At 53.1% G+C, this 12,505-nt stretch overlaps 1 protein-coding gene across 3 annotated transcripts; it reads left to right on the top strand.

Moving 5' to 3' along the window:
* Window positions 1–8,920: 8,920 nt before the first annotated feature.
* On the top strand, window positions 8,921–10,945 carry C1QL2 (complement C1q like 2). 3 transcript variants are annotated; one of them, XM_059927106.1, is made up of 3 exons: window positions 8,921–9,327; window positions 9,385–9,632; window positions 10,236–10,945. In XM_059927106.1, the coding sequence occupies exons 1-3, from the start codon at window positions 8,949–8,951 to the stop codon at window positions 10,413–10,415; spliced, it is 807 nt and encodes a 268-aa protein (XP_059783089.1). In that variant the 5' UTR covers window positions 8,921–8,948; the 3' UTR covers window positions 10,416–10,945. The 3 variants fall into 3 exon arrangements, with proteins under 3 accessions (XP_059783089.1, XP_059783088.1, XP_059783087.1); XM_059927105.1 differs by having other exon boundaries at window positions 8,921–9,345; XM_059927104.1 differs by having other exon boundaries at window positions 8,921–9,632.
* Window positions 10,946–12,505: the final 1,560 nt, after the last annotated feature.

The raw sequence follows: 12,505 nt of genomic DNA, 5'->3' as shown, positions 1-12,505 counted from the left end.
GAGAGAGAGGGCATGTGTGGAGTGTCTAATATTTCCACACAGAGCTATGGCTTCCCATCCAAGTCTGGGAACATGAGTTAATTCTTGGATTTCTGAAACCTGATCCCTTCCTGACAAGGGAAGTCTGGCAGCTGCAGCCATTAGCACCACGGACAGCGGCAGGCCTGCCACGTGCACCCCGGGGAAGGGCTGGACTTCCCTTGCTCAAGAAGCAGATAGGCACGGGTGGGACTGAATTTTAATAGGATCACAGCATAGTTTTGCGCTGTGAGATGGGGTCTTAGCTGGACTTGCTGTGATGCACACACTCCGCTGCCACCCCATGTCAAATCAATGAACACAGAGTCCTAGAGAAAAGAAATGCTTGCCAGGGACTCAGAAGATGGTGATAAGGGAAGTCACTGGAAGATGGTACTGGAAGATACACCCACGTCCTGCAGGAGTTCACAGAGATGGCTGAGGTCCCAGGAACACTGTGGCAGTGTATTGTTTGATGCCCTGCCTTGTCTGTGTTTTCAGGGCCAGGAAGTATCTTCAGTGCTGAGCTTGGGGTAGCTGCCCCGTTAATGTCGGCCCGGAGGGGGAAGAGCCGTGCTCCATGGCCAGGTTCTACATCTGCATAAACAAAGCGCTGAGTCTCCCTCTAGGGGAAACCCTTATGGTCTCAGATGAACTTCTGAATCAAAAGCCTGCTTCCGTCGGCAATCCATAGGCATGTTTTCAGGACATGGAAACTTGCTTTATTAACAGCACAAGGTACACACAAGCTTGCAAAAAAAAAACACAAACAAGACAGCACACTTCTCTGGTGGCCTCTGGGGCTGTTGGTGGCTCGCTGTGCTGCCCAGAGGTAAACACACCCAACCTCGGATTTCCTGTCTCACTCTGTTCCATCCCACAAATGCGTGTTGAGTGGTCAGTCCCAGGGCCAGCCGTGTGGGGATGGGGAGACTAAATGGCGGGGTCTCTGCCTGAAGAAACTACAGGCTCCCAGAGGGGAAAAGTCACTCAGAGAAGCAGGATACTGCAAAGGCCAGCCGAGATTGTCACTTGTCACATGCGTTACCCCAGCCCCAGGCATAGACGGCTTGAGTGAGGCGAGATCCACATTAGTGGATGTTATCAGGACGGCAAGAGAGCAGGTTGGAAAAGTAATCTGCGTAAGTGTGCTCAGTCAGCCAGGGCGGGGTGGTTCTGCTTTCAGCTGTATCCCCCATATCTTGCACATAGTAAGCGCTCAACAAATACTTGCTGCGTGGATGAATAATTGGAGTGCCTGCTAGAGGACTGAGAGAAGAAGGGTGGGCAGTGGGGCTTGAATGGCTGGTACGTTGTTGCTTAGTGGGGGCGTCCCAGATAAAATCACTATCCCCTGGGGTTTTGGAGAGAGCTGTCTTTGGCAGTTGGGTGTGTTGCAGGGGACTTGGGCCCTGGAGAAGGCAGGCGAGGGATAGCTACAGACCCACAGCTCTGTGAAGACACAGCCAAGGCCAGCTCCTCAAAGCAGGGATAATCTGGGCTCCAGCCGCAGCCTCTGAGAGATCCAGGCGAGGGCTTTCAGGGGCTGGCTGACCCTCTTGACTCAAATGTGTTGCTGCTGCTTCTAGGCTAATGGACCTGGCGGGCACTTCCTCATTGGCCCCCGAGTAGGGTTGTCGGAATATCTTCAGAGGCTGAGGCTGGAGTGCTCTTCCTCCCCCCCCCCCCCCCCCCGTTCAGCATCTCAGGAGCTGGAAATGGAAACAGCCCTCAGGTCACAGTGGCCCAGCCTTTCAGAACAGCGGGAGCCTGTGTGCTGAGCCTCACCCACCCTCTGGCCTGCGACTGTGGGCATCCGTTCCTGCCTGAAAGGACTGGGAGAGGCTGTGGTACCCATATCTGAGAGAACACCTAGCCCAGGGCCCAGCAGAGAGTAGAATATGTTATTTCCCTTATCTTTCTTTCGAAGCCATCACTCAATAAACACAGTGAAAGACTGGGGTTGGGGGGTGGGGCTGGGAACTAGATATATAAAGAGAGGCACAGGGCAATGCCTACAATAATATCCCCAGAAAGTCCATAAAGAAAATGGAGGTAGAGGGCAGAGTAATCGATATTTGTGGGGAGTGGGGGCTTGCTGGGAAAGGTAGCACGTGCAGCTTACTGTCTACATCAGCCCTGCACAGCCCTCCGTATAGACCAGCCTCTTCACTGCTCCCCAAACACCCCTTAGAAGGCTCGACCTCCATTATCCACCCAGATCGCTGATCAGTTCAAATCTCAGCTGTCCTTTAAGGTTATTCTCTGTCTCTTCTTCCCGGGACAGACTTCCTCAAGGGCCGTGGCCACAGTGCCTTGACTTTAGCAGCCTTTTCCTGTCTATACCCTTGTCTACACCACCTAAATGATGTCTTACATGGCTGCTTGGGGGCTTTCTATCTGTTAGTCCCTCCAACTAGTCTGTAAGCTCTTTAGCAAGGACCTCATCTTGAATCCTCCCTTCCATGCTTCCACCCACTCCACTCCACTCCAGCACAGCGCAGCATTCTGCATATAGTAGGTGCTCAATAAAATTCTTACTGAGAGAATGAATGAGCAAATGAATGAATAAGGAAAGAAGAAAGGAAGAAAGGGAGAGAGGGAGGGAGGCAAGGAGAGGGGAAGGAAGGAAGGAAGGGAGGGAGGGAGGGAGGGAGGAAGGAAGGAAGGAAGGAAGGAAGGAAGGAAGGAAGGGAGAAAGGAAGGGAGAAAAACCACTCCGGTTTTTGCAGAGGCTAACAGGAACTTGTGTGGCCGACAAAGTTGGTGCTCCTTCTTTGCCCTCCTTTCTTACTCTTCCATCATAAAGAGTATCTTTTTAAAATTTTTACTCCTTTTGCAAATCATGACATGAACTAACATAAGTGACATTTTCAAGCAATATAAAATAATCAAAAATTATGAATGTTTACTGAACACTTACTATGTCCTCATGATAGTTCCTGCCCTTGAGAGGCTTACAGTTTAGTTGGGAGGGAAAAGTAACACACATGAATTCTTTAGCCAGAGTGACCTATGGTTGGTGCTCCAGATCTGGAGATACATGTCTTGGATTCCAACATGACCTGGAGCAATTGTTGGGAAAATTACATACCCTAATGATATTTGTCAATATATAGATTCACACCCCTCCCCCATTTCCTCAGCTGTAAAACAGGGGCACGTATCTCACAGAACATTACAAGAATTAATATACCTAAAATTTTTGACAGAGAGCCTGGCCATAGTGTTCAATCAATATTACCTATTATTATTATCGTTAAAGATATAAAATTTTTATTGAACTCCTCTAATGAGTCAGTTACTAAGAACTTCAGCCATTGGATTATCCCAGCTTTCTCTTGATTGTTGGTTTCCCCCTTCATACTGTACCATTTTCATTAGCAAATAAACGTGCTCAAGTGTCTCCCATCTTTAACCTTAAGATCTTGTGTGATGTGGGCCCAGCCTACCTCTCTGAATTCATATCACAATGCCCTTCCCATTGCGGATGGAGACAAAAGATTGGCCAATGTATTCAAGATGATGTGTCTAAAGAGCTAACAGTCCAATAGGCTCACAAGTCTAATTCAAAGAAAGCATGCCAACACACAGCCATGCCAGATAGCAGCTCTTTAGATGCAAACTCAAATGACACAAGTAGAAAGAGGTAGACGGGGTTAAGGAAGTCTTGCAGGACAGCAAGAATGGAAGGGACCACACCTGTATTGTTCTCCACTGCACGCTCAGCACACAGCACCTTGCCTGGCATACAATAGGGGTCAATAAATATTTGTGAGACTAATGAATGACACAATGCATGAATTAATAAATGGTGTGATTTCTGTCCTACTGGAACACACAGCCTGGTTGGGGAGACGAACAAGTAAACACATGTCTGATTGCATAATACGTGATGGCAGGAGTATATACATTCAAGGTAATTTAAGGGTACATGGGCAAGAATTGTCAGTTCTGCTTGGGGAGAGGTTAGGGGAGACTTCAGACAAGGGACTTAGCTAATCTTCAGACAAGGGACTTAGCTGGGACTTGAGTCCAGGGATGAGTCTAGAGGGATGAGGGGGGGCAGGCATCCCAGGTTGATGACACTGTAGTGCAGATGAATGAAGAGTGGGGCTCATTGCCAGTGGGAATCATTAAAGTAGCAGATAAGACAGTGCGTGATCAAGTGTCAAACTCTGTGTCACAGACCACAAGGGCTTTGTGACGTGAGAAGGTGGAGGTGACTGGCTGGCACGTGGTAAACTGTCAATGGATGTTGGTGGAAGGAACGCAGACTGGCTCACTAAGGGCAATTTGGGGCAGATTTGAGTCATTACTGGACCTTGAAATGTAAAACTACAGTCTAAATGGAAGGCACTATGCTAATAAAGGTCATAATTAATATTAATGAGAAGACAGTCACCGACGATGACGTGCATCACTGGGGCGGGGGGATGCAGAAGCCAGGCAGATGAGGAGGTGTGTCCAGCTACGCTCTCTGGCTCTGCCACGTGGGAGGGAGGGAGGGAGGGCAGGGGAAGGACTTCATCGTGACTCATGCGACTGGCGGGGAGGAAGCTGCCAGCTCTCCACCCGCTCGAGCTGCTGCTGCCCCTGCCCTTGGTGGAGCGCTGGCCTGGGGAAGTAGCCCTCCTCCCTGCAAGCCCATAGTTGCTCCCAGGAATGCAGATCCCCTGGAAAGATTGCTTTGCCTGAGGTCTGTGAAAGCAAAAGCCTGAGTAGCAAACTTTGCCCCTCCTTGCTTTTCCCCTGCCCAGATCCTGCAGGGGCAAAAGCACTGGAATTGGGGGAATTGGTGGTCTGCAGGGCTGAGGAATTCGAAGTGAATGCATGCCTGGAAAATGTTTGTCCAGGTGGGGCTGGTGACTGAAAGCCCTGGGCAATCTTGATAGGGGGCAGGAAGCCAGAGCAGGGCAGTCTGAGGGGAATGTGGGATGGATGCTGCGGTCCCCCTTCTCCGCTCCTGAGAAGGATAGGATGCGTGGATGATCTTTGGGTCTCTCTGTTTTTAAAATAAATCCACTTTCCCCACCCCACATGTGCTTACTGCCCACATGTCTCACTTTAGTGGTGGTCTTAGGCATGATGGTGGAGGTCCAAAGTATCACTAGTTAATAATAATAGTGAACCTTTACTGAGCCAGCTATTGTTCTAAGGCCTTTGTATTAATTAACTCATTTAATCTCTCAATAACTTGGAAGTGACATTTGTCATTCCCATTCTACACACATGGAGACTGAGGCTCAGGGAGGTGAGCCATTTGCCCAAGGTCACACAGACATGAAGTTGCAGAGCCAAGACTGGAACCCGGCAGTGTGGCTCCTGGAATCACTGTGGCTCCTAGTTCTAGAGGTGGCCCTAGGGAAAGGAAGGGAGGGCTCCCAGGACCCAGCAAACAAGTGAAGAATGTGGCCAGGAGCTAGTGGCCAGTGCTATGTTCACTGCCAGGTTCTCAGAGCCCCTGGTCTGGGTGGGAGGAGGAGTCCTGCTCTGTTATACGGTGGAGGACGCTGGGCAGGCACCTCACACTTTCAAAGCCTTTGTCTTCTCATCTGAGCAATGGGAGAATGATTGCCAATCCATAGGACTGTTGGGAGAAGTATGTGAAGCAGCAACTACAAAGTGCCTGATGCATCATAGTAGGTGCCCGATAAATGAGTCCCTTCTCCCCCTTATCTCCTGGGTCAAGTTTGCTTCAAGCTAGTTTTCGTCACCTTTTCCGGGAATCTGTACTGAGGGCTTACCAGGTGCCAGATATTCTGCTATGCCCTGGGAGAGACACCAACAAAGGAAGAGGCTGGACCAATGCGTAGTGGGGAGGGGAAATGACCCAGAGTAACTAGAGAGAAACAAGATGAATTTTTAAGTAACCCATGAGAACACAATACCTGATAAATGAAATGTTCTCTTCAAAGCAATAGCCTCAGGAAGGAGCACAGTTGTTCCAGAGACACTGATGCTCTGCCAAACACCGACATCAGCCACTGACTCTCCTCCCAGGCCCGGCCTGGTGCATTCCCCTGTGAGGGAGGGCTGGGACAAGAGCTTGCCTTTTAGGAAAACGGAGTCTTGGAGAAGGGAACGACCCACCCAAAGTCACAGACAGGGCAAGAGCAGAACCAGAACACAGGGCTTTTTTTTTTTTTTTTTTTGCTGGATTATAATGCAATTTAATTTTTAATTTTTTAAACATCTTTATTTGAGTATAATTGCTTTACAATGGCGTGTTAGTTTCTGCTGTATAACAAAGTGAATCAGCTATACATATACATTATCCCCATATCCCCTCCCTCTTGCGTCTCCCTCCCACCCTCCCTATCCCACCCCTCTAGGTGGTCACGAAGCACCGAGCTGATCTCCCTGTGCTATGCGGCTGCTTCCCACTAGCTATCTATTTTACATTTGGTAGTGTATATATGTCCATGCCACTCTCTCACTTCGTCCCAGCTTACCCTTCCCCCTCCCCGTGTCCTCAAGTCCATTCTCTACGTCTGTGTCTTTATTCCCGTCCTGCCCCTAGGTTCTTCAGAACCTTTTTTTTTTTTTTTAGATTCCATATATATGTGTTAGCATATGGTATTTGTTTTTCTTTTTCTGACTTACTTCACTCCGTATGACAGACTCTAGGTCCATCCACCTCACTACAAATAACTCAATTTCGTTTCTTTTTATGGCTGAGTAATATTCTGTTGTATATATGTGCCGCATCTTCTTTATCTATTCATCTGTCGATGGACACTTAGGTTGCTTCCATGTCCTGGCTATTGTAAATAGAGCTGCAGTCAACATTGTGGTACATGACTCTTTTTGAATTATGGTTTTCTCAGGGTATATGCCCAGTAGTGGGATAGCTGGGTCGTATGGTAGTTCTATTTTTAGTTTTTTAAGGAACATCCATACTGTTCTCCATAGTGGCTGTATCAATTTACATTCCCACCAACAGTGCTAGAGGGTTCCCTTTTCTCCACACCCTTGCCAGCATTTATTGTTAGTAGATATTTTGATGATGGCCATTCTGACCGGTGTGAGGTGATACCTCATTGTAGTTTTGATTTGCATTTCTCTAATGATTAGTGATGTTGAGCATCCTTTCATGTGTTTGTTGGCAATCTGTACATCTTCTTTGGAGAAATGTCTATTTAGGTCTTCTGCCCATTTTTGGATTGGATTTTTTGTTTTTTTTTTGATATTGAGCTGCTTGTAAATTTTGGAGATTAATCCTTTGTCAGTTTCTTCATTTGCAAATATTTTCTCCCATTCTGAGGGCTGTCTTTTCGTCTTGTTTATGGTTTCCTTTGCTGTGCTAAAGCTTTTCAGTTTCATTAGGTCCCATCTGTTTATTTTTGTTTTTACTCCCATTTCTGTAGGAGGCGGGTCAAAAAGGATCTTGCTGTGATTTATGTCATAGAGTGTTCTGCCTATGTTTCCCTCTAAGAGTTTTATAGTGTCTGGCCTTACATTTAGGGAAGACAGGGCTTTTGATGTCTGAGGTTTTACCAATACACAGAAACACCTCCCATCCTTGCTTTATTTTCACAAGCTGCATTAGAGATGGATAATTCTTCTCTAAATCAGGCGCCACAGCTTTGGCTCAGAATGGCTTTGGACTATTTTTAAAATAACTAAACCCACCTCAGTAGGAGGGAGCTGGGGATGTCCAAAGGAACCTGTCTGTGGATCTGCTGGTAGTGGCTGGCTGGGAGTGGGAGCTGAGTGCACCAAGGTTACCGCCAAGTGCTGGGTGTCAGGGATCTGGATTTAAATGAACTTTGCAAGGGCCAGACCTTCTTTGGGTAGAAGAAAGGGGTTAAGGCTAGTAGACTCTTGTTTTCGGGGCTTTGGGCTTTTCAAAGAGTTGGTGGGCTGCTCTTCTGGAGCCTATTTGATAGCTTGGAGTCCTCAGGCTAGGTGTGTGAAAGACCTTCCAGAAGCGAGATTTATTCCATTCTGAAGAGGTAACTCAGCAGGGCTTTCAGAAAGTTCTTCTCTCCTGGGGCTTATGGGACTGGGGTTCTCCTTGACTGGGGGGTTTAAGTCTAGTCCTGCTTGCGGGCAGGGGGTGGATTAGGTGACCCCCGAAGGACCTTGGTGGCTTCGGGATTCCGGGTGCCTTCGTGGCCATGTACAGGTGCCTGTGTGCGCCGGTGAGTGTGCCGTGGGTGAGGGCGCGTGAGTGTGGCCGCCAGTGGGTGTGCCCGAGGAGCTGGGCCCGGGCTGCGCCCACTTGTGGCTCCCAGGCGCCGCCAGGAGGAACCGCACCCTCGCCGTCTCTGCCGAGGGAGCCGCCGGAGAGGAGGAGGACCGAAGGCTGATGACACGAGGGCGCCGTCTCCCAAGTGATGGCAGCGCGCGCTGCTTGCTCGCCGCCTCCGCAGCTCAGCCCCGGACTCCTTACGTCAGGGTAGCTGGGTCCCCCCTCCGCGCGAGAGCCAGCGAGCAGCTGGAGAGCAGAGCAGAGCAGAGCGCGCCGCGGAGCCCGAGCGCCCTCCCTGCGCGCGGATCCCCGCCGAGCCCAGGCGAGCCGGGCAGGAGGCAGCGCGGCCGAGCCCTCGCGGGACGCCGCCTTCGCACCCGGCTCTCCCCGGCCGCAGCCGCCGGGACCCGTGGGGCGCCGGGCTCGTCCCGTGAGCCCCCGGCCATGCGCGCCGGGCCCCGCGGTTCTCCAGAGCAGCCACAGCGCGGTGCGCACCCGCGCCTGGGCCAGGGCGCCTCTTGCTGAAGTAGTTGGGCGCCCAGAGCAGGGGGTCGCCACGTCGGGGGCGCGGCCGGCACCCGCGGAGTCCGCCCCCGAGCGCGGGGAGCGGGGCCGCCCGAGCCGCCCGACCATTCCCTCCCCGGGCGGCAAGGAGGAGCTGGTGGCGGTCGCCTCCCGGCTGTGGCAGCGGCGGCGGCGCGCCTGCCTGGCGGCCGTCGGCGTGCTCCTGGCCATGGCGCTGGGGCTGCTTATCGCCGTGCCGTTGCTGCTGCAGGCGGCGCCCCCCGGGGCGGCGCACTACGAGATGATGGGCACCTGCCGCATGATCTGCGACCCGTACAGCGCGGCACCAGGCGGGGGCCCCGCGGGCGCCAAGGCTCCACCGCCCGGACCCAGCGCGACCGCCCTGGAAGTCATGCAGGACCTGAGCGTCAATCCTCCGCCCCCTTTCATCCAGGGACCCAAGGGCGACCCGGGGCGACCCGGCAAGCCGGGGCCGCGGGGCCCCCCGGGAGAGCCGGGCCCACCTGGACCCAGGGGTCCCCCGGGGGAGAAGGGCGACTCAGGGCGGCCCGGGCTGCCTGGGCTGCAGCAGACGGCGGGCGCGGCCGGCGGTGTCGGGGTGGTGGGTGGCGGAACCGGGGGCGGCGGCGACTCTGAGGGCGAAGTGACCGGCGCGCTGAGCGCCGCCTTCAGCGGTCCCAAGATCGCCTTCTATGTGGGTCTGAAGAGCCCCCACGAGGGCTACGAGGTGCTCAGATTCGACGACGTGGTCACCAATCTCGGCAATCACTACGACCCCACTACTGGCAAGTTCAGCTGCCAGGTGCGGGGCATCTACTTCTTCACCTACCACATCCTCATGCGCGGCGGCGACGGCACTAGCATGTGGGCGGACCTCTGCAAGAACGGGCAGGTCAGTGACCCCCCTACTCCCATCTCCTCCCCCGCAGATCCCCGCGGACCCTCGTTCCCACCCTGAGCCCCGAACCGCCTGGGAACCCAGCCTCCCTTCTCCCCACTCGCCGGCGCCCGAGCTCGCCCCGGCAGGGAGCGCACGATAACATCTCGTTTCCCGGTGCGCCCTGGTCCCATAGCTCCCGAGGTTGCGTTCCCGGAGCTCCGAGACCAAATTGCACTCTCCCGGCTATTTGCATACCCGCCTGAAGCCCCGTGGGGTTCTCGGAAACCTCACTCTTCTTTAGCTCTCTGTGCGCCCCATTCTCCCCTGTGCCCTCCCGTCTCCTTTCTTCTCGGCTCGGCCCCTGCTTCCCGCCCGTCCCCGCTGGGTCAGTGCCCACGAAGCCCTCTCTCTCCCTCCCTCCCGGACTTGGAAACTGCGGAGCATCGGGGACCGGGAAGGAGTTGGCTAAGTTGGAGAGAGAGCGTGGAGCCTGGGTGGGAGCGTGGACCCTGGAGCTGCAGGCGGAAGGCCGGCCAGGGGGCGCGCCACGTGGGGGACAGGCGAGGGCCCAAGCACAGGTGCCCGGGCCCAACCGCTGTGGCCGCTCGCCCCCAGGTCCGGGCCAGCGCCATCGCACAGGACGCCGACCAGAACTACGACTACGCCAGTAACAGCGTGGTGCTGCACCTTGATTCAGGGGACGAGGTGTACGTGAAGCTGGACGGAGGGAAGGCTCACGGAGGCAACAACAACAAGTACAGCACGTTCTCGGGCTTTCTTCTGTACCCGGATTAGAGGCGCCGGGAGCGCGAGGTGGGGTGGCTTCCGGCCGCCCTGTGCCGGTGGGAACGCTCTGTTCCCTGGCGAGGACCACTCCCGCTTCCTGACGCTTCCTGACATCGTTGGAAAAGACACATGCCTGCTGTCCTTCCCGCCCCGCTTCCGACCTCAGCGTGTCTGCGACTCGCCACGCTCTGGACTGTGCTCCTGGTCCCTCTCCCCAACCCAGGGCGGGAGCGGGGGACGCCAGAGTGGAGAAGTGAGCGTGAATCTGAACCCCAGTGAGGCGGCAGCGCAGACTTTGCAAACCTGATCGGACTGGACAGGCCCGGCGGGACGCCTGCCCTCTTCCAGCCCCCCTCCTCCTAGGAGTGCCCTGAGGCTGAGGGCTCCCAGCCCGGGCCACCCGAGGTAGGCCAAAGTGAGCACGAGCTCCCTGGGGCGTCCTTCTCTGTGACCTGAAATACTCGTGCAAATGTCCCTGTCTATACGCCAAAATCCCACCCTCAGCAGAATCCCAGCAAACGGAAACTCCATCCTGCCTCAGACCCACCGCAATGCATTAAATTATGTTTTTAGACTATGGATTCCAATGTCTCTATCAGCGTGGCCCCAGGACCAGGCCTCCAGATGTTCACCTTGACATAAAGACCTAAACTAGGCCCTGAATAGCTCCATCTATACCCTGGTTGCCAGCCACTGCCTTGTCCCTGCCCCGTGGGATGGGTGAAAAGATGTGGGGAGATGGGAGGGCAGTATCTCACCCTTTGCGGGGGTTCTCCCCTGGGCTGGGCTGTGCTGCCTTGAATTGGAGGGGCCCAGAGGAGGGGGGGAGGGAGATTCTGAGGGTGACAGGAGAGGGAGGGTTGGACCTTCAGGCTCCCAGCCTTGTGGGAGGAGGTCAAAGGCCAGGAGCTTCTGGAGAAGGAAAGGGGAGAGGAGGCATTTCTGCAAAATGAGAGGCATGAATGAGGTATTTGCCATCTAGTGATGTCTGAGATCTCCTGAAAGGAAGTACAGAACTCCCTGAGGAAACACACCCACTCAGGCATGCAGCACACTCAGCAGTACAATTAATGCCCATTAACTTACACCAGCTGGGTCCATAACTCTCCAAGGAACTGGTAAACTGAGGCAATTCTGTGGACTATCCGGCTTGCTGAATTCACCCAGAGCTGTGTGGTAACTGAGATAGACTCTATCCCTTGCAGTGGGACACCCCCTTTCGCGGGTCTTCCCGTGAGCACAGTGGTGTGGGACACCTGCCCTGAACCTGACCGTGTTTGTTTGGTCCCCCTCTTTCCTTCCCTTCGCCATTCCGCACACACACTCCACATGGTGTTGATTTTTTTCTTTTCACTTTTTTACTCTGTCTTTAGGTTGAGTTCCGATAAACAGTACGTTATCTACAAAATAACTAGTTAGCAAACTGTTAGTATTTACGGAGCTCATTTTGACCAGTTGTTTGAAGAGAAATGTGAATGTGTACACAGAGGCAACCCCAGAGTGCGCTACCTATGTAAAACTGGACACACACACACACACACACACCCAACCCATGTGGGTATAATGTTGTGGTTGTCATCGCTAATCCATGTCACACACATGCACACACATACGTATTCATAGAGTCATGTCGATGTGGTGTGTGACACGTTCATGGCTACATGTCTGCCCCCAAATTGCATTGTGCTCAACTTTAATTCCTGCAGGATGCTGAAAACCGTGATTCCCATTTAAAAGACAGTTATACCCCCTGCCTCGAGTCCTGTGTCTGTCGCTCTTTCTTTTTATGCTCTTATTTTATTTGCTCTTATTTTGTTTTATCGTCATTCACTTGAATATTAGCAATGATTGCATCTGCTTCGAATCCAGGGATAAAGTGCTCAAAGAGAGTGAGGGGGAAAACGACATCCATGTGCAAACCACCATCTCTCCAGTTTCAGACCCAAATGAGTCCCAATTCCCCACCCACCCCACCCCCAATGATTGTGGAGCCCAAACCCAGCTGAGCCCAGGAACTGGAGCGGGCAGAGCCAACCCTGTCTACCGTTGCATACGTATCAATTTCTGATGCCTTGTCGATTGTATCATCCAGAAATGCG

This window comes from Balaenoptera ricei, chromosome 7, assembly GCF_028023285.1.
Source record: "Balaenoptera ricei isolate mBalRic1 chromosome 7, mBalRic1.hap2, whole genome shotgun sequence".
Taxonomy (NCBI): Eukaryota; Metazoa; Chordata; class Mammalia; order Artiodactyla; family Balaenopteridae; genus Balaenoptera; species Balaenoptera ricei.
This window is presented reverse-complemented; position numbering and strand designations above follow the sequence as displayed.

Excerpts from the sequence above, each read along its gene's own strand:
- C1QL2 (XM_059927104.1), top strand. The coding sequence starts at position 8,949 with ATGGCGCTGGGGCTGCTTATCGCCGTGCCGTTGCTGCTGCAGGCGGCG. Across the intron at positions 9,633-10,235 it reads ACCTCTGCAAGAACGGGCAG|GTCCGGGCCAGCGCCATCGC; the intron begins GTCAGTGACCCC and ends GCTCGCCCCCAG.